Here is a 21,984-nt window from a genome sequence, read left to right as displayed (position 1 = left end):
ATTACTCAAGTTATCGTGTTCACGGACACATATATATATATATATAAATCTATATATATATATACCTATATATATAAAAATTTGAACGAATGGTGTTTTTGGCCTCTGGGGGCATCAAAATGAAAAAGTAAATTGGTCCCGGGCCTAAGTCTTACCATGAGACCTACGGTAATAGCTACTTCCCTATAGGGAAATTCGCTAAAAAATAATAGTGCTGCACCCTGTTGGTAATCCTTGTAACTTTAATGCTATTGAACATCATAGAACAGAACCAACTTGTTTAATTGAAACAGCTGTTAGTTAAGATTCATTAATTCCATTTAAATATGAGTACTCATAAGGTTAACATGGGAAACTCCAGAGCCACTGGGGCGGAGCCTGAGAGTCCGATCAGAATAAAAACAACTTAGTTTTCCTATTTAATGCCTGAAGAATCACCAAATTTCAGCCTCCTAGGTAAATGGGAAGTGGGAGAATTAGTGATGAGTGAGTGAGTCAGTCAGTGAGGGCTTTGCCTTTTATATACAGGGTGGCTGGTCATCAGTGTTACAAAATTTTTTTGGCGTAAGTACAAAGTAAATGCAGTGTAATGATGCATATAAAAGGTTCCAAGTCCAAAAATTAGCTTCCCAAAGAATTATTTTATGTTTTTCAAAAATAACTATGTTTTCAAACTTAATACAGCTATTTCTCAATTACCGGTAAATGGATTTGAGTAGACAATGTCATTTTTGTGTTCTACATTAAATTTTGAATAAGAATAATAGAAAATGACGGAGGATCAGTTGTAAAAACCCCATTGTAAATAAAATTCAAAGATAAAAATTAAGATGTTTGATACAAATTTAAAAAACATTGGTCTATTGTATTTGTTCACACCCTGTATACAAGAAAGTGGCCGATTATGTTAAAAACTGCGCCATTTTATAAGCTTTCTAACCATATGCTACACTATTGAGGTTAAGATATTCTGTTGTTTGTTTTAGTGGTTTGAATACCAGAAAACAGGGAACTTTTTTACTGTTTTTACTGTTCGAGCTGAAACAAAAATACAACTTTTGCTTAATACATGCCGACTTTCTATGTTTTAAATGTTAAAGACACCCTGTTTTCTGGTATTCAAACCACTAAAACAAACAACAGGATATCTAAACCTCAATAGTGTAGCATATGGTTAGAAAGCTTATAAAATGGCGCAGTTTTTAACATAATCGGCCACTTTCTTGTATACAGGGTGTGAACAAATACAATAGACCAATGTTTTTTAAATTTTTATGAAACGTCTTAATTTTTATCTTTGAATCTATTTACAATGGAGTTTTTACAACTGATCCTCCGTCATTTTCTATTATTCTTATTCAAAATTTAATGTAGAACACGAAAATGACATTGTCTACTCAAATCCATTTACCGGTAATTGAGAAATAGCTATATTAAGTTTGAAAACATAGTTATTTTTGAAAAACATAAAATAATTCTTTGGTAAGCTAATTTTTGGACTTGGAACCTTTTATATGCATCATTACACTGCATTTACTTTGTACTTACGCCAAACAAATTTTGTAACACTGATGACCAGCCACCCTGTACATATAGAAAATAGGCCAAAAAATAAGCGGAAAAATGAATTTAAAATTAAAAAAAAATAACATGGGTCTAATGGGTTGCCATGCTTGTGACAAAATAACAACCAACAAAATATAAACAGAAAATCCAAACAAATGGAAGACATTCCAATCACATGTTTTATTTACAGCGTGGGGTGAAAATAGAGAAGTTTGCACAATATATACTTTTGGTCGAGTTTTCAACCACGGGGTGAGCTCTTATTTACTATTTTCATTTTATTTTATAAAAAGTCAATTATTAAATGGACGAAGATTCTTGTACTAATAAACATAAATCCTTAAAGACTGGGTTTATTCTTTAAGAATAACTTAGAAAATCTTACTTAGCACTTAAGGGACTTTTTCACTCGGGAAATACTAGGTGTAGAGTAGCCTATAAATTGTATATGCAATGTATTGCTTTGATTCAATTAACTAATTCTTGTAAATTTAATTAATTTGAAATTAATTAAATTGTTTGTCTAGATTGCCCACGAATACGTGTGCCAGGTTCACTGGTTAAGTTTTAAATACTGTACGCAATTTTGGAATTAAATGTAAAAATTACAATCGTTTCTCTCAAGGAAATAATTTTATTGTAACTATCTATAATCTTTGTAAATCTATTACTTATTTAATACGCAAGCAGGTTTTTTGTGACAATTACTCCTCCGAAACTACTGAACCGATTGACATGTTTTTGGTGTCATTGGAAAGAGCGTAACGTGAAGTTGTGCAGGAAACTTTCTTTTTAGGGAAATAATTAGAAAGTGAGGCCCTGGGGCCCTTTTAAGTTTCGTATTTCTCCATAAGATTAACATGGGAAACAAAAATTGTTATGAAACTCCAGCTGCTGTCAGAAATTAAAAGTGAGAAGAATATGTTAACAGTAAACAGTCAATAAGTTTGTTAATTGAACAGTTTGCTACAGACATTTACTCACTTGGTTGAAGTTAAATATTTACCCTTTAAATTTGGGTTGGCGTAAATATTACAATGGAAAAAACCAGAGAGGCTGGATAAATTGATATACTGTACTATAAAGAAAACTGAGTTAACACTGTGCTGCATTTCTTAGTAATCATTGAAAGAGCCGATTTGCAAACCATGGAAACATAGGCAAGTCATAGAACACCACCTAGGAGAAGAAATAGAAATAATGTTTTTTTAATGCCATTTATAATCCTTATTATGGACAACCTAATGTGGCTATGAGTAAGGCTATTTGTAGAATACACTAAATAAACAAGATCAGCTTCTGAAAAATTATAAGATATTTACAAGAAATGATGATTATATCGATCTGTTATGTACATATTGAGTATTTCCATAATCCTTGAGTCGAATCTTTTAAAGTTATCAGAAATTATGGTAGTTATTCCTTTTAAAATAACGCCTGTTATAATTAGCAATTGCTCGAATTCGAGCAACAGGGACACTAGTACATTTTAATCCACAAAAAATAAACGAAATAAGCTTAATAATCAAAAACAACTTTGATAATGATAAAAAATATGCCGAAATGCATGTTTATCTTTAAAATATATTTTTACCCACACAAATTAAAAACGAATCTAACTTGAACCAAATATTACAGAAATGAAGTAAAGAGTGAAGTAACCTATTGCACAAGTAGATTTGACGTGTTGATGTTACAGAAAGTTACATGACTTAACTTAATGAACACGTTCTATAAACGGAACACCAGAGTAGAGTTACTTAACAGTTTTACTATCCACTAAATGTCTAATTTCATGACCTTCCCCGTTTGGAGAAATTATTTACAACCTGTCAACTGCTGGAGGCCATTCGTGGCGACTTTTACCCATAATTATATGTTTCCAATCGTTGAACACAATAAATTTGTTTTCGACGTTAACGTGCCCAATTGTGCGTTTCGTAGATAGTTATGATCTGAGTGTTTGTTTATGAGTTTTGAGTTTAGAAACTGAGATAGTTAATTTTTCACCACTATAAAATATAGATCAGAACCCATTTAAATTAATATTTATTTCAACAAGTAGTTTCGACCATAGATGCCACGAATCATGATGTCAAATTCTACATTACGAATACAATACCTAACTAAAGTAAATTATAAATAATCATTTTTTGCTTTAATTTGGACTTGTGTGAATTTGCATTCAATCTTTCTGCAATGTCATATAATGTTTAAAATATATCAACTCAAACATTTTTCACATCGTCAAGATTTTTATTAGTTTTGGGCTTGTTGTATGAATGGTGATGGGCGTTTGCTGTAATTTTACTACTTACTTGTAAACTAAACTACCGGTATTCCATATTCTACAAGTGATACATTTATATTTAGGATATTTAAATTAATGCCACGTTTTGAATCAATGTTTTGCAAGATTGGATTTCATAGTAGTCTTTTACCTCCCCTTTGGATAGTTGAGGTTATTCTTGTTAATATCAAATGTTCAGCTCAGCGTGTTTGTATATATTTTCACATAGGCTATTTATTTATAAGGTAGATGTAAACTTACCACAAAACGGCAGCTCGCCTTCCCATTTTCCTTTGTCGTTACATCTCGAGATCTCATTTCTGAAACCAAATGTTTCAAGTTAAACAAGAAAGTACAATTTAATTCAGTAAACCCAAAAGACGTCACTGGCCCAAAAGAAAATAAAGTTTATTATTGAAATGACAATATCATTTGACATAGGTACAAAATATAAAACAGTACCAGCTGTTGCATTTAATTTACAATCAATCAAGTGACGGCATTAGTTTATGTTCATGATCTACACCGTTTCTGTTCTATTTTCCATCAGTATGTCGACTACTACTGTATTTCTTCTTACTCTCTAATCATCTGTCAGATCAGCTGGTGCCGTTCGCGAAAGGGCGGGAGAAAGTCGCGCCTCCGGTTGACCAGGTTACCGATAGCAGGTGACTAAGCTGCGAACTTGAACTTGGTCGGACTTGAACTGGTCATCCCGACATTCCTGAGGCTTGTGTGTTAATATAGCGGACGTAGGTTCCACTTGGACTGGGTCAGTCGGCTAATTCTCGTTTTGTAAAAATAACCATTATATTTTTGTATACTATAAGGAAAGGATCGATTCTAGGCTCAACCGCAATATTTCTTTAGTCTTTTAACCGAACATGCTGAATTCACATTAATTTACATTTGAGTATTTTATACGATCGTTTGCCATTTTCTGTGATTTTTTTATATTTTTTTGTGAGGAGGCGGTCCAAAACACTAGTTGTTAGCATTACTGATTGAAATGAAAGCCCAATTACAAATAGCTTGGGATTGAACTAGCAGACTCCTAAAGAGCATCAGATAGCAACGAGAAAAAGATCAGGATATGAACTATTTCCTTGCAAAAAATGTCAATAAGTTCAAACAGCGCTTACGTTAACAATAACTGACTGAAAGAAGAACAAAGCAAAAAGGCTGTTTCCCAACAAAACAAAAACTCACGAAGACTATTGTCTATTCTTTTGTTTTTGTTTAAAGACAGAAGATTGTGTAAGCAACGAAAGAAGTCGCAACGTATACATTAGTTTGTATTTGTAAATTTTAGTGTTTTTAGTGTGTAGGTATGGAAACTATTAGAATTTGACAAAATTCATACCTTTGAAAGGAAAGGGTTACTCCTAAAAGAATATAAAAATAATTCTGTTTTTGTTTTGAAATTAAATCATCCCAAAAAAATTTACATTCATTACTGAATTTGCCATATAGGGAATGAGCCATGTTTAATGTTATTATAGTACATATAATGTTATTGACAGTATAAGGAGATCTAGGGTGTATACGAATAACACTATGACCAAGCACTAAAACAACAGATAGCTGGTAGTATTGAGAGAAACTAAATTAGTAAAATATTAAATGCGTGTTGTAATAAATTGTGGATCCTAAGTTATTATTTTGATTTTTTTGGTACTCTTCTTCAGTAACCTAGGTCTTCCAACAATGTATAGCCCTGTGACTTTCCTGACAGACATTTCCCCAAAGAAAACCCTAATTAGCACTTTTCCCCACAGCGGATCCATTGGACAAAAATACAGAGACAATGAGACATAGAAAAGTTCAAACTCTGAATACAGCGAAGTTTCTGTACTTAATCTTGAACGTGAACTGTGTCCAAAACTTGGTGCTTTTGCATAACCATACCTTCATTAGGCTATTTAAAAAGTGTAAAACAACTGATAAAATTAATAATTTAGCAAAGCCGCAATAATAATATCGACGTTGTAGACTTGTATTTGGACCGTTCGATTACAGAAAACGCAAAAAAATACGCCAATGTCGTGGAATAAAATGGATACAAAGGTTACTGGCACTGTTATGAAACAAGTACACTTTATAATATGTATCTATTTCTATTTAGGTATGAACTCGTAGTTTCAAGACGATTTCTAAATAAAATTTTACATTGTTTCAATATACTTCCATGTAGATTTACTGCCCTTACGAATTAGCTGACGATTATTTATGTTACCACTATAGTCTTTTTGATCCAAAATCACTCCACAAAACGTATTTTTTCTAGCGTTGATACTAGATACACAAATAGTAAATACAGTAAACCTACATTTTTATGTGGTGTTTGGATTCAAATAAAATATTAGGTACCTAACCCCATTCTCATTTTAGCGAATTTCCCATATATAGGGAATAAGCTATTACCGTAGTACTCACGGTAAGACCTGGACCCGGGACCGATTTTTTTTTTCGTTTTGAGGTCCCTAGAGGCCAAAAACACCATCCGTTTAAATTCATATATATATATATATACAGACTGTCCCAAAAGTCCCGGACCGGTTTAATATTTCCTAAACGACAACAGATAAATCAATAAAATTTTGCACATTAACACCACACTAAAAAATATACTTTTTTAAGGAACTATCAGTTTTCTGTCATATCATGGGGACGTCTCACGAGGAGTCAGAAGGAAATCTTAAATAGGAGCATAGGTCAATATGCACATCAGTTTAAAGGGCTTAGCTAGCAGAGTTCAATGCCGGAAACCGCGCCTCGAAAGGATCACCCGTTACAAAATGGCGGCCGTTCAAAGATTTCTTGAACCTGCCATTTTGAATCTTTGAACGACTGCCATTTTTTACTCAGGCGTTCTTTTGAGCTTGAATTTACGGCATTGTAATCTACTAGTGAAGACCTTTAATTTGATGTGCATATCGACCTATGCTTACGCTAACAAAAATGTTCTGACTCCTAGGGCTCTGCCCCCAAATGCAAATTAAATGAATCTTTGAACCACTGTTACTCTTGACTTGGTTGTCCGTTTGAGTTTAAATTTGCAGCATTATATTCTGCTAGTAAAGACCTTTAATCTGATGTACATGTCAACCTATGCTTCTATTTAAGATTTCCTTCTGACTCCTTGCGGGACGTCCCCATGATGTGACAGAAAATTTATATTTCCATAAAAAAGTAGATTTTTAGGTGTGATGTTGATGTACCAAATCTTGTTGATTTATCTGTTGTCGTTTAGAAAATATTAAACCGGTCCGGGACTTTTGGGACAGTCTGTATATATTTATATATGTGTGTGTGTGTCCGTTAGCGCGATAACTCGAGCAAAAATGATCCGATTTTGATTAAATTTGGTACAAACGTGTAAACCTACGTTTATTCGAAAGAGTTCGCGAACCAGCATGATCGGACCATGGGAACGGGGGTTTATGGGGGCTTTTATGGGGTAAAAATGGGTTTTTCCAATTTTTGACCCAAAAACATAAAATTTTGCAATTTCTTTCTAAACTATTTTGTAGAGCTTTAAAAAACAAATAATTTAGTATATTGAAGAGTTATAATGCGCCTAATGGTTACGGAGAAAATTCCAAAAAATTGTAAATTTAAAATTCTCATGTTATTCTTATAGAGAATAAGTAAACTGTTGTAGTTTGCTTGTTTATAAACATATTTTGCCCAAATTTGGAAAATGTTTTTATTTCTTACTAACTATTAACATTTTACATAAAAAACACTTTTACCCTCCCTGTTGCAGCAAACCTAAGTTTGTGTAAAACTGATTCTATTTAAATAGGGAATAAATGTGATTTTTTTAAGGAGACATTTTAGTGTAAATCCATTCAGGGAAATGGAAATTCGCTAAGTCTGCAGGTTTGCTGCGGCGGGGGTATTATTCTTATTGTTTCAAACAACTTTATCACGCAGGTTTGCTTGGCCAGCCAAGCGGTTTAGGATTATGAAAACCGCCTTAACAATATAAACTCATTGTATTGTCCCTGATTGTATATCTTGCATCACAATAGCATCAACATTGCCGCAATTCAAACAAATTGCGAATGACAAATCAGACCCAAATATTTACATAAGTTTGTCTTCCAACACTAATATGGTGTCAGACAAAGAGTGTAATTCTCTTCATTGAGATGAAGTCAGTTTTCAATTAGTAACTTTTAAGACAATTATTTCTCCGGTTATAGTACAACTGCCATGTACCATGGTAATATGAGACATCGCGTTCTCATATCACTAAGTACCGGGGGACCGAGCTAAGGCTCGGTATAGTTTGTTTCGGTTGTAAATTCAAAACCAAAGGAAATTAACGTTTGATTTACATAAACTAATTTTGGCTTTTATTATTTAAGTTTCAGTGGAATTTCAATTTTACAGTCGATGGTTAAAATGACACGTTTATAATTAGCTTATACTTGCATTAACATTGTTTTGACAGTTTGTTTAAATTGTAATTTAAATCAAATAAATATAATAAAGTAGAATTAAATAGGCATTTACTGTATTTCAATGGTAAACCAAAGTTTGCTAACAATAATTGCCTCAGTACTTTGGGGATTAAGTCTTTGTAGGAGAGAGCCAAGTAGAATAATCAGTATTTGATCGGTACTATTTTGCCTAGTAATCTTCAGTGTAATCTTTGCTCCTTACTGATGTTTTCCTTTGTACTGTATGTATTTGCTAGTATACTGTGGCTGGTTTGTTATAAACACATGTTACAACCTTTTGTTTACTTTTTCCTTGTTATATTGTTCAACCAACATAGTTACTTGGCAACCCACAAAACTAATGTTAAATTTTAAAATTTTAAAATGAGTTGTGTAGCAGTAGCCTAGTGAAATACGAATTTTACCTAGGTAGTGGCGGTCGTCAATCACGTTTTTAGGCCAGAAAAAATATTTATATAGGAAGGAAATCGTCGAAGCCGTTTTCGAGATCTATGTGTAAGTAAGCATACATATACATACTGGATAAGCAAACATTTGTCATAAGAGTATTTATAGAAAAAAATGTGTGAGGAAATGCTACAGTTTATATCCACTTTAGGGTACAGTTCTTCAAGTTTGCATTGTTTAAAAAGTCTGTGTATACGACGAAAATTCATAATTAACAGTCTGGAACTCGGAGACAGCATTAGTTTTTGTTTTCTTTCTAAAACTGGACTGGGATCTTAAATACTCTTCAATAGTGCCTAAGTTCAAAAGTACCTAGGCGTTTCACTTTTAACAATATTATCTACCCATTTTTAATTTCTTGTACTGTATCATCAAGCATAACAACTAATCTAACAAATCAGTGATTAAGTGCACTGTATTAACTCGTTAGAATCTAATTAAGAACTAGAGTCTATCTAGTTTTTGCAGAAACTTAGTCCTTTAGTTATAGGGCCAAATTTATGCTGCTTCGTCAGATTTGTGAACCGAAGTAACCCACCCGGTAATGAACTTACTATAGCTACTATAGGTATAGTAAGTTATTATCGCTATAGTAAGTTAGTTATAGGACAGGCTGCACTTTAGTTTTACGTCCTACACTCATTTGAATGAAAAATATCGATATATAGATTATTCGATATATCGATTATTTCATTCGGTTAATTAGGTTAGGAACTAACCGAACTTGATACATCGAATGAAATAATCGATATATAATTCTAACGACTGTAGGACGTAAACTAAAGTGCAGACAAACATTTACCATATTACTAACAGAGTTTCTACTCCACTACTTATGAGCGATATTTACACACGCATCTAGGAAGTATACCCAAATATCAAGGAGACTTACCCAAAGAACTCGTAGCCCACGTCACAGCTGTAAGTGGCTGTGGTGCCTGGTACCAACGTTGTGGAACTTAGTGTCACCTTAGCGTTGACAGGGACTGCTGGATGTCCGCACAGTACATCTGCAACAAAAGCATCAAATTATACAACACATTAGGTGGTTTATTAGTAGAAGCCCTTAAAGCTTGCTGTACATAAATCAAACATCGAAAATTGTTTCAAATTACAGTATAAAGTGACCTATCAGACTTGAGTCACGATGAGAAAACCCTGAAATGTTCAAATTAGAACCTCATCAGTGACAAATTTAACACAAGCAGATGTGTATGCAATAGTGTATCAATTTACTTAACAAGTAATGCAGTGTCTACGCAACTGAAAATTTAGACGACGGAGGTTTGAAACACTCTTTACTATGAAACATTCGAATCAGTAGCAACTGAGGGAAAGCCCATTCAATGGGTTTAACAAACAACTGAGTGTCTTTGCTCCTAAATATACGTTTAGGATTGAAAAAAAAAACTCCTTTCAGAGCCCTAATAAAACATTGTAGGCCTAATTGACAGTAGCCTTAGAAATTTGCCCACATTATGGGCTTACAAGTTAGACGTTGTTATAATAAACAACGCAAGATCTCCACGACTAACCGCTAAGATGAAGGGAATTCGAAAAGCGTCTTCCAAATTCCTACTGAAACATTCAAATTAGAAACCTCAGGGATATTCCCACTAAATGGGTTTCAAAAACAAACTATGTCTTTGCTTCATTTCAACGAAGAGGTAATAAACGAAAAAAATGAAACCTACTGAAGAATCAAGATATAAATAAACTCAGGGCTGAATGGGCTTAATGAACAATGCAGTGTCTTCGCAGCTAACGTAACTTAACTAACCTTTCGTAACCAACCTTTATACGAAAAGGATTTGAATGAAACTCCAGCATCCTACTGAAACATTCAAATTAGTAGCTTCATGGCAACTACTCAATGGGCATCTAAGCCAAACAACAATGCTTCTTCGCAACTAAGCCCTCTTGATTAAGTTGCCGTTTAATTGGCAAGGGAAGGGCTGACAGGACAATGTATGGACGTTCACTGGAGCGTCCAGTAGACCAGACGGTGGTCAGCGAAGCACGGACGTTTCCTGCGGCTCCGATAACGGCTTGACATTGTGTGTGTTCTAGCTCAACCTCTAAACTGCAGATATGGGCTGTGCTACTTCTGATTGCGGGACATACGGTGTGAGCTGGCGTCAATGGAGGCAAGGGAAGGCATATTTTCTTATCGGGAAAATTTCTTAACCTCTAAAATATAGCTGAGTAATTTGTGTCCAAGCAGTTCAACTTGCTAAAACACAAGCGTCATCAATGATGATGACGTAGTTAGTTAGTACATCAAGTATGTGTGTGTATCTCACATAACCACAGTTACGCATATTATTAAGGTTGAAATGATCATTCATTTGATCACACAAACGTTATACCATATTGTAGGCGATGTTAAAATTATATGGCATCAGTTAATTTATTGTTTCTGGAATTTAGGGGGTCGAGAATGTAGCAAATGTTTTCAGCCTTACTCCAACAAAATAGGATATACTTTCATATCTCCAAGTTCTGTGTAGCTCTTGAGGTTTTGAACTTTCTGTTCCATCGCGAAGGTTCTTGCCTGAAAAGCTCATTCTAAATCACTGGAATCGGTTCTAAAACTTAAGGTGGATTCCGAACCATCAAGCAATGACACAAACAATTTTTTACTGGTTTGGCAAGATTTGTTACAGGGTCTCCATGACAGAAGTTTGCACTCCAACTAGACCAGCCGAGCCCCATATCGATAGACTGGCGAGCTAACAATGGGCACTTTTGGGACTGAGAGATTGTATTGGCATTCACAGCGCTATCAAGCTGCTGACCAGTGACAGGTAGACTGTAGAGTGTGAGTGTCGGGGTTTCATAATCAGCTAAGATTGTTGCGCAGTCAGTCTGCCTCAGTCGTGCAAGAGGGTCGTGTCAGTTCAGCCCTCCACCTCGGGTGTCCATTGTAGCCATCGGAAGGCTCAGGTGAAATTCATTGGCAATAGCCCAGTTCAGGATCGCGGAAGTTGATACGCGCTGCATTTCAAGCGGTGACTCCCGTTTTGTAGAAGCAGTTTTCCAAAACAGAAATCTAGAGGACTTATCCTACTTATGTTTCTTAAATAGGTAGATCTTCAGCTCCACGTGAGTTCAGAAACATCAAGACAAACATCAAGATACAATTCACATGAAAAACTTCCATGGGGGATTTATTGGAACATTAAAGAGGTGCTCAGTGATGGTTAAACATTTGTCTTCTAGTAGTTCTGTACTTGCTGAGAGGCTTATTGATGTAGGACAAGAATTGCTTTGCTAGAGAAGAACCAACCGAAGAAAATGTTTATTCATTTCCGAGTTTACTATTTTTGACAGAAAAATTCTTTCACATTTCAAACAGATTTTGCTTGAAACTCGTCGAAATCCATGCTTGATACTTTTTAACCAGATGCAAAAGATGACATGTGATCAATACTCATATTTAATGACAACTGAATCTGGAATTCAAACACTATACCCTCCTTTTTCAGGGGAACCGACCAACCTTCGGTTTAAAGGATAGAGTCTAACCTCTGAGCTGCTAGAGATTCGTTTTGTATTAGCTTTCAACGTTCGTTGCCAACTTATGATCCAGATCAAACATAAATGAGGGTTTCTTGTATATTTCAAGACATCTATTGAAGAGCCTGAACTTCCCCTAATTATTTCCAATATTTATTGAGATGTATTGAGTCTATTCCCGTATTGAACAGTAATTGGCAACGAAAGTTGAAGATTGGCGTAAATTGTCGTCATTTCATGCTTTTTAATCAGAACGGTTCATAATAAATTGATTTCACAAATTGTCGCTCCTTATGCAACATTCGCGAGCACTGTTGGTTGTTGACAAATTTAGATGTCAGATAACGAATACAATGCAGTTTGTGCCGACCACGGCGTCGCAACAGTATTATACAACAACTCAGTAGACTCAGCAGTTTCATAAGGTAATTTATTATACAATAATTGATTAGCAAATTAACACTACATCACCTATACCATAGATAAAACGTACTCCATTAGTAGATTTCGAATCGTTATGGAACAGCTGAAGCCAATTTTATTGTTAGCTCTTTCCGGTGCACTGTAGAGGTCGTTTTTGTTTATTGTTATTTCAAACATTTAAAACCTCGTTTAGCAAAATAAAATGATCATAAACAATGACTCGTCCTTTAGTTGTACAGGGTGTCCCGTAACTCTCTGGACATATGTACATAGCGTTATTCCTTAGGTCAAGACAAACACATGTCACCATAGGAACATGGGTCTGTGGTGCCTAGTTTTCCGTCTGCATGTATTTATGTGTTTTTTACAACAACAACAAAAACTGATAACTCCTAAACGGTTTGAGATATAGCGTTGATATTTTGCAAAAATGTTTATCTTATTATGATCTATTTTCATTAGAAATTATACTAAAAAATAAATAACTATTTCAAAATGGCGGCCATTTAGAATATGTGAAGCCAAATTTCACGAAAACCGTTCCACGAAAAAACGCTATATACATGTGCCCAGAGAGCTACGGGACACCCTGTATAACCAAACAGTAAAGCATAAATCATTGAAATAAACCTAAAATGATAAAAAACAAAATTTCGTCGACACTAGCAATCAGTGTCACCAGACATGAACTAGACACGCAAAACGAGCTTCAAAATTTACAATGGGATGAGAAGTCTAGTGCCTATACCGAGCTGGGGATAGAACCATAATATAATTTATTTTTGTAAAAAAATACAACCGACTTCAAACGCTCTAAAAAGAATGAAATAATTTCAATAAAGTAAACTTTTGTATTAGGCAAGCTCACATATTTTAAGTCGGCGCGACTCTATGATGATTTTTGATACAAAATTGAAAGAGGGTGTTCATATTGCAGGTGACTATCTATAACTAAAGGTGTTAATCTGCATGTCTTTTTCATAGTTATGCGTTAAGTGTTATTTTATTACCGTAATCAGAGATCGGCATTATAGTGGTATTAACGAGTATCTTTAAAAAGATTATAACGCATTTAAATGTTTCTAACTTGGAAAAGTAACGTTTTAATACTAAACTAGCTTCTTTTCCCTATCATAATATCAAACTAAATTATTTTCCTATTCATATAGAACATTTGTGTGTGTTATTTTCATAATGCATTTATTCTGAAGTAAACATAAATACAAGAAAATATTTCCTTTAATATATAAACAAAACAGTTCAGTATGTTTTTTATATATTTATGTTATCCAGCTACAATTTATTGATTTTCAAAATACACACACAATATTTAATTTCAATCATATTTGCAGTTTGAGCCGCGCTGACTTGAAATACGTGAGCTTGCCTAATACAAAAGTTTACTTTATTGAAATTATTTCATTCTTTTTAGAGCGTTTGAAGTCGGTTGTATTTTTTTACAAAAATAAATTATTTCATGATTTTTAGTGACTGTATAATTTTTTATATATTAATTACTTGAGGATTTTTGATAAGCAGAACTGTTTGACACAATCAAAAGTTCCACAGAACAATCATTATTTTAAAACTGCTTGAGTCACCTGTTCAGGTTACATAATCAATGGGTATGAAAATAAACATTTTTAGATATTCCTTAAGAAAGAAAGAGTTGTCCATTACATTAGGCCTAGTGAAAAACTAATTGTCTTTTCTAGATACATTGAAATGTCAGACATCATCGTTTCCTGCAATCGGTGTACTTATACATTATAAAAAGAAATACAGTAACGTCTCAAGCCTTTTGGAACAATATGAAAGTTATTCCTCAGCTACCAGCACTAAAAAATCTCTCAAAAGTGGAAAATTGGTCGTTAACACGTATAGTACCTTTGGAAAATATTATATGAAAGATTGGTTCAGCTAAAAGTGGTGTAAGTCATGTAGGGGGTTTTGTTTGCTCAAGATATAGCCTAGTCGAAATTACAATTCATCTTCCTCTAGGACTTTCCGAAGCAGGCATAATAGTATTGATATGTTATAGTAACTGGGTAGAGAATATTAATAAACATTCCACATCTGCAAATGAAATATGTATATGAAAGATTGGTTCAGCTAAAAGTGGTGCAAGCCATGTAGGTGGTTTTGTTTGATCAAGATATAGCCTAGTCGAAATTGCAAATCATCTTCCTCTAGGACTTTCCGAAGCAGGCATAATAGTATTGATATGATATAGTAACTGGGTAGAGAAGTAGTGGAGAACTGCCGGTTTTACCCCACTTTAGACACGTTTTTCCCATGTTATTCTTATGGGGATTATTTTTGGCCACCAAATCTAAAATCCTGATCTTTGCCTGCAAATCCCTATAAAAATTGTCAAACCTTATTTCTTAGTTATTCCCCATAAATATATTCGATATTAAGCAAAAATAAAAAAAAATCATTTATTGACCCATGTATGTGTATATGTATAGTAGTATAGTTTGTCGCTGCCGTTTTTTGTGGTTCGGCATTTTTGGGCCACTTCCCCCCCCCCCTCACCCCTCACCCCCTCACCACTCCCCTCTGCCCCATGCACAATTGCTAGTACATCTACCATTCCCCTTTCCAGTTGATATATTATATTTCTATTTCAAAATCATGTATGTGCGTGGTTTGCACGCGAACTCGGCTCATGGCGCGGGCATGCTCCTGATTCATGGTTGTTTCTTGCCTCTAGTGGTGACGTGGTGAAAACGTCACTCACTTGGGCTTGCTCCTTACTAGTCTTGGATCTGTTGAAGTAATTTTTAATTTCTAGCTGAAAATTTTTAAAATTTCCAAAATTTTGAAATTTTCGAAAAGTCTATAAATAGAAGTGGCACACATTTTTTTTGTTATATATAAAAATGAGGCCCACCTGTCAACACTGCTCCGTGTCGCTCTCCACCAAAAGTAATATGATTCGTCACTACAAGGCAATTCATCAAATGAATGTATGTAAAGTTTGTGATTTAATCTGTGAAAATAACATGACTCTAAAATCCCATATATTACAAAGTCACAAGACTTGTAATTTTTGTAAGAAAAATGTTGTTGGACATTTTAAAAGACATGTTAATTCTTGCATGAAATGTCCATACACAATGATTAAATTTGTGGGTGAATCGATTAGAGCTGAACTTGAAAATAATCTCAAGTCTTGTCCTCTACCGATAAAATGGACTTTAGTTAGGAGAATCAAATTTATAAAATATTCAATGGATCAAAATGGTAAATTAGTTAATGAAAAAGAATGTATAGCAGATTTTCGAAGTCTTACTACCTTAACTATTGAGAAGAGAGATTTAAAGCCTCAAATTGAAAATGCACTTTCAAAGATTGATGCTTCCATACACAAATATCAAGCCCAAGGCAGTGGATGGATATATGACCATACTAAATATTGGCAGTTGCATGTTTACAAGTATAAACCCCTAACTCCAAAGTCATATATCCCCACCCCAAAAAGTATTCAATCAAAACATGCTGTTTTAAATATAAAGAATTCTGACAATAGATGCTTTCTTTGGTCGATTTTAGCAGCTTTACATCAAAGGTATGCAAACAATGCTGAAAGGGTCTCAAACTATACACCCTATGAAAGTCAGTTGAATATGACAAACATAAAGTATCCTGTGAAAATATCTGATATAGATAAATTTGAAACACAGAATGATATAAGTATTAATGTATTTGGGGTTGAATATGATAAATTTATATATCCATTAAGAACAACCAAACTAAATAGTAATATTCACATTGATTTATTATTATTGCAAGAAGGTCTTAAATCACATTACTGTTTAATTCGTGATTTTGATAAGTTAATGTTCCACTCTACAAAAGATGACCATAAGAAGCATTTTTGTAAGTTGTGTTTGCAACATTTTTACACTAATGATATATTAGAACGTCATGCAACATATTGTAAAAACGTTGATGCTCAACGAGTGGAAATGTCTAAACAAGATACATTACAATTTAAAAACTATAAATATCAACTTAAAGCCCCATATGTAATTTATGCAGATTTTGAATGCTTTATAAACTCTAATATACATATTCCATCGGGATTTGCATTTGTCGTAGTAAAAGATTCAAAAATTATTTCTGAAGAGTTGTACAGTGGCACAAATGTTATGGATGTGTTTTTTGAAAGATTATTTCAGGCTTATGATTATATTAAAAATCAAATGGCAATATATATTCCTCTTCAAATGACCCCTGAGCAAGAGGTATCTTTCCAAAACTCAACACATTGTCACATTTGTGAAAAGCCCCTATATTTTGATAGGGTGAGAGATCATTGCCATTCCTCTGGACAATACCGTGGAGCTGCCCACAATGATTGTAATTTAAACTATAAAGTAACAAAGAAAATACCAGTATTCTTCCATAACTTGAAAAATTATGATGGTCACATAATAATGCAACATTTGGGAAAGTTTAATAAACGTAAATTAAATTGTATAGCTAAAGATATGGAAAAATATATATCATTCTCTGTTGATGATTTAGTATTTTTAGATTCATACAACTTTCTGTCCCTTCCATTATATAAATTGGCTTCCAATTTGAACACATTTAGATTCATACAAAATCCACTACTACAACGTAAAGGTGTATATCCCTATGAATATATGACGGGACCAGATAAGTTCGCAGAGTCTCTACCCCCAATTGAAACATTTTACAGTTCTATAACTAAAGAACATATCTCTCCCAATGAATATGAACATGCTAAAAATGTATGGACCCATTTTAATATACATAATTTACAAGAATATCATGATTTATATCTTAAAACAGATGTATTGCTACTGGCTGATGTGTTTGAGACATTTAGAGACCTGTGTTTAAAAGATTACAAACTTGACCCTGTACATATGTATTCACTTCCTGGACTTACATGGGAGGCCTGTCTTAGAATGACAGGAATAAAATTACAATTATTCAAAGATATTGACATGCATTTGTTCATAGAAAGTGCGATTCGAGGAGGAGTCAGTATGATTTCTACACGTTACGCTAAAGCAAATAATAGATATATGGGTGAACATTATGATCCCAATCAAGAGAGTGTCTATTTAATATATTTAGATTGTAACTCGCTATACTCAACAGCGATGTGCAAGCAGCTACCTATGGATGGATTTTGTTGGACGAATGAGATAGACTACAAATATAATCAAAATGATGAGTTTGGATACATTTTAGAAGTTGATTTAAAATATGATAAAAGCTTACATGATTTACATAATGACTATCCATTAGCACCAGAGAAAATGAATGGCAAATTAATGCCAAATTTAAATGACAAAACTAAATATATTTTACATTATAAAGCATTACAAAAATATGAGGAATTGGGTTTGATTTAACAAAATACCATAGAATTTTAAAATTTAGTCAGTCTAAATGGCTTGCACCCTATATTAATTTTAATATTGAAAAACGCAAATGTGCTAAAACTGATTTCGAAAAAGACTTTTATAAATTGTTAAATAATAGTCTCTTTGGTCGAACAATCATGAATCAACGCAAGTTTCGTGATATATATCTCAAGGATGAGTCACTATTAACAAAATATGTCACTAATCCAAGGTTTGACTGTAGCAAAAAGTTTGATAACAATTTACATGCTATACATTTAAATAAATTAGTTGTAAAGTTTAATAAACCAATATATTTAGGAATGACGATTTTGGATATCAGTAAAGTAATAATGTATGATTTCCACTATAATTATATGTCAAAATTTAAGAATAAAAGATTTCTAATGACAGATACAGATTCATTAATGTATGCTATAGTTACAGAGGACTTTTACAAGGAAATAGAATGTGACTTACACTATTTTGATACCTCTGGATATAGTAAAGACCATTTCTTATACTCTGATAAAAATAAAAAAGTCACTGGAAAGTTTAAAGATGAATTAGGTGGTCATATTATGTATGAATATTGTGGTTTAAGACCAAAGTTATATTCTTACATTCCTCTAAAATGGTTATATGAAGAAGACAAGCAAGCTTTAGAGGTGAAGAAAGCTAAAGGAGCTGATGGTGCCACTGTTAAACATCTCCTTAGACATCAACTTTATTTGAACTGTCTTGCAACTGGGCAAGATTACTATGAGAATGTGACAAGAATTAAATCTACAAATCATCATCTTCAAACCTTGACCATGAATAAGAAAGTACTATCGTTTGACGATGACAAGAGGTTTATTCTTGAAGATGGCATCAATACTCTTGCGCTTGGTCATTATAAAATCGATGTTTAAAATGTGTAGATATATAATAAATGCAAATGTTAAAAAAAATCTTTCATTTATTTACCCTTACCATCCTCTTGATAGAATTGGTCAAACATAAATCTATATTTGCCATTATTCTTTGGCCTTTCTTTGTCTATTACGAAAAAGCCATATTTAGTTTTATCCCAACATTGATGACAGAGATTTTTAAATTGGTCAAATGAAAAGTCATTACCAACATGATTGTGATATACATGTTTTAAATTTAAATCATCTTGTTTGAATAATATTAGGAAATTTACATTATCACGTTAATGTTTGTGTACTTTGCTGTAAGATTGACACAAGTAAAAACAGTTAATATTTTTATGTCGACCCATTGAGAAAAATTGTGTAATATTTGGACTATTTATGTCATCAAATACAACAACTGACTGTGATTTTACATCATTTGGTGTGATTTCACAGTCAGTAAACGTGTGTAATTTCACTTCATCACACAAACTAAATATTTCAATTATTTTTTTATATTTTTCTTGTTCTAACGATTTGGATATTAAATATAAGTTTGTAAATTTTAATCCTTCCTTTCTTACAATTAAGTTATAAATTACAACCGTCTTCCCACTTCCACTTGGACCGCAAATAACACATCGAATATTGGTAGGAAATAGACCCAACTTCTTTGGTATATTTTCCTTAGTATTTACTATTTTAAATTTGTGTTTTTGTTGAATAAAAGACATTTTTTATATAATAAAAATGGTAAAAAATGTTAATAAGAAAACATGTAAAAAGGGCAAAGGTTTATTCCTAAAGCCATACAGAGGTCGAGGGTTATTGAATACTCTTATAAATAACCTTCCATTCCCACTTCACATACCATCATATCGATACTGTGGACCTGGAACGAATATACGTGAGAATCTAGCTAAAAATGTACCTCCAAAAAATAAACTAGACTCTTATTGTAAAGAGCATGACATATTCTACATGAATAATCCCGATACCGCTGCTCGGAACAAAGCAGACATGAGATTAGCAGACTTAGCTTGGACTAGAGTTACAGCCAATGATGCAAGTCTTGCTGAAAAAGCTGCTGCTTATGCCGTGACAAATTTGATGAAGGCAAAAGCAAAGATGGGAATGGGATTAAAATTTAATAAAAAAGATGGACAACTACCAGCTGTTAGAGGCTGCAAAAGACGTGCCTCACTTCAGAGGGGTGTACCTAAAAAACGAGCTAAAAAATCTAACACCAAGAGTAAAAGAGTGCGGAATAGTTAATTTAGACAGTTCATCTGGCACACATTGGACAGCTTATCGTAAAAATAAAGATATTGTAATTTATTTTGACCCATTTGGAATCCAACCTCCAAAAGAAGTAATTAAATATTTTGAGGGATATTAAATCTACTATACAACCGATCAAATACAAGATTTAAATAGTTCTATTTGTGGAATTTTATGTTTATCATTCATAAAAAATATTTCTTTATAAAAATGGATTCATTTACTATAACATTTTCGGGTACAGAGCCAGAGCTAAAGTCAGTGTTCTTTCCTCCCATTGAATTAAATGATGATTATGTAATTGGATTGGTAGATTTTCAAAGTTATAATTCTATATTTAATGTTAAAAAACCACTAAATACTTTAACATATTACAAAGTAGAGAAAATGACATTACCAAAAGGAGAGATCTCAGTTGATGATTTAAACCGGTTATTAAATGGAAAACTTAAAGTTATAATAGATAAAAATGGAGAAGCATTAATTAATACTAAATCCAAACTTTTATTCAAAGGGCTTATTCCAAAATTAAATCAACTTAAAGGAAAAAAATTAACCATTAGTGAAGGTGATGATGTTTTCTATTATGACCACAATGCTCCAGTTACAATAGAAATTTCTGAAGGAACATATGAGGTGGTTGAGCTTGCGAAGGAAATTCAAAAGCAAGTCCCAGACTTTTTCCTTACAGCTAATAATAAAACTATGAAAGCGACATTACTTTCTAGCCACGTGTTTGATTTTACAAAACCATGTTTAGGGTCTATTTTATTAGGATTTAAAGGTGTTTCTACTCCTGGTGTTCAGTTTGAATCTACAAATAAAATAAACATTAATAATTTAAATGTGATTAGAGTAAAATGTAATATTGCAAACGGGTCCTATTTAAATGGCAACAAATCACACACCATACATAGCTTTTATCCAGAAGCTCCTCCTGGCTACAAAATTATTGAAGTTCCAAGAAATATTATATATTTTCCTGTAAATAAGAGAAGTTTAGATGTTGTCAGTATTACATTTGCCGATCAACATGACAAGGCAATTGACTTTAACGGAGAAGAAACTACAATTACTTGTCATATAAAAAAGATATAAGAATTTATAAGAATTTATCTATAAGTGTACAAAATGCTAGGTTCCTAAAGTCAATAGGACTAAAGTTAAAATTTTCTATTAATAAAAATGGAAGATTTTCTAGACGTTACAGGGAAATCCCAATTCGACGATAGTGTGGTTAAAATTACAAATCACTCCTATGTTCCCCACAATACTTTAGCAATAAATAATTCTGATGAAATTCGAATATGTATTAATAATCAAGATTTGCTAACTCTCCCGTGTAGGAGTTATCTGTATATTAAGGGAGAAATTGAAAATCATGATAAAGGTCATTTTATAAATAATGCATTTGCGTTCTTATTTGATGAAATTAGATACGAAGTCGCAGGTAAAGAAATAGACATTGTAAGAAACCCAGGAATTTCTAGTCTTATGAAAATATTGAGCTCTTACAATAAAACAACTAAATTGTCAAATGTAGCATTTGATTCTGACACGAATTTAAAAGAGTTCCATAAAGGTGGCAAGTTTAGTACATGTTTACCATTAGAGCTGTTAATGGGTGTATTTGAGGATTTTAATAAGGTATTAGTAAATGTCAAACAAGAATTGGTGTTGAAAAGATCCAAAAATGA

General features: G+C 33.1%; 1 protein-coding gene across 1 annotated transcript in view; it reads right to left on the bottom strand.

Annotated features, from left to right (window-relative positions):
- Positions 1-21,984, bottom strand: part of LOC128994961 (sushi, von Willebrand factor type A, EGF and pentraxin domain-containing protein 1-like) — an 83,459-nt gene that overhangs the window by 19,706 nt on the left and 41,769 nt on the right. Inside the window, exons 2-3 of the mRNA XM_054419817.1 lie at positions 9,668-9,785; positions 4,118-4,176 (exon numbers count right to left, since the gene is read on the bottom strand). Coding sequence (XP_054275792.1) covers positions 4,118-4,176; positions 9,668-9,785 — 177 coding nt within the window. The remainder of the gene's footprint in view (positions 1-4,117; positions 4,177-9,667; positions 9,786-21,984) is intronic.

Source organism: Macrosteles quadrilineatus, unplaced genomic scaffold (assembly GCF_028750875.1).
Source record: "Macrosteles quadrilineatus isolate MER2022 unplaced genomic scaffold, UCM_ALF_1.0 Scaffold_5__1_contigs__length_97177068, whole genome shotgun sequence".
NCBI classification, from domain to species: domain Eukaryota; kingdom Metazoa; phylum Arthropoda; class Insecta; order Hemiptera; family Cicadellidae; genus Macrosteles; species Macrosteles quadrilineatus.
Note: the sequence above shows the minus strand (reverse complement) of the source record. Positions and strands in the feature narration are given on the sequence as shown.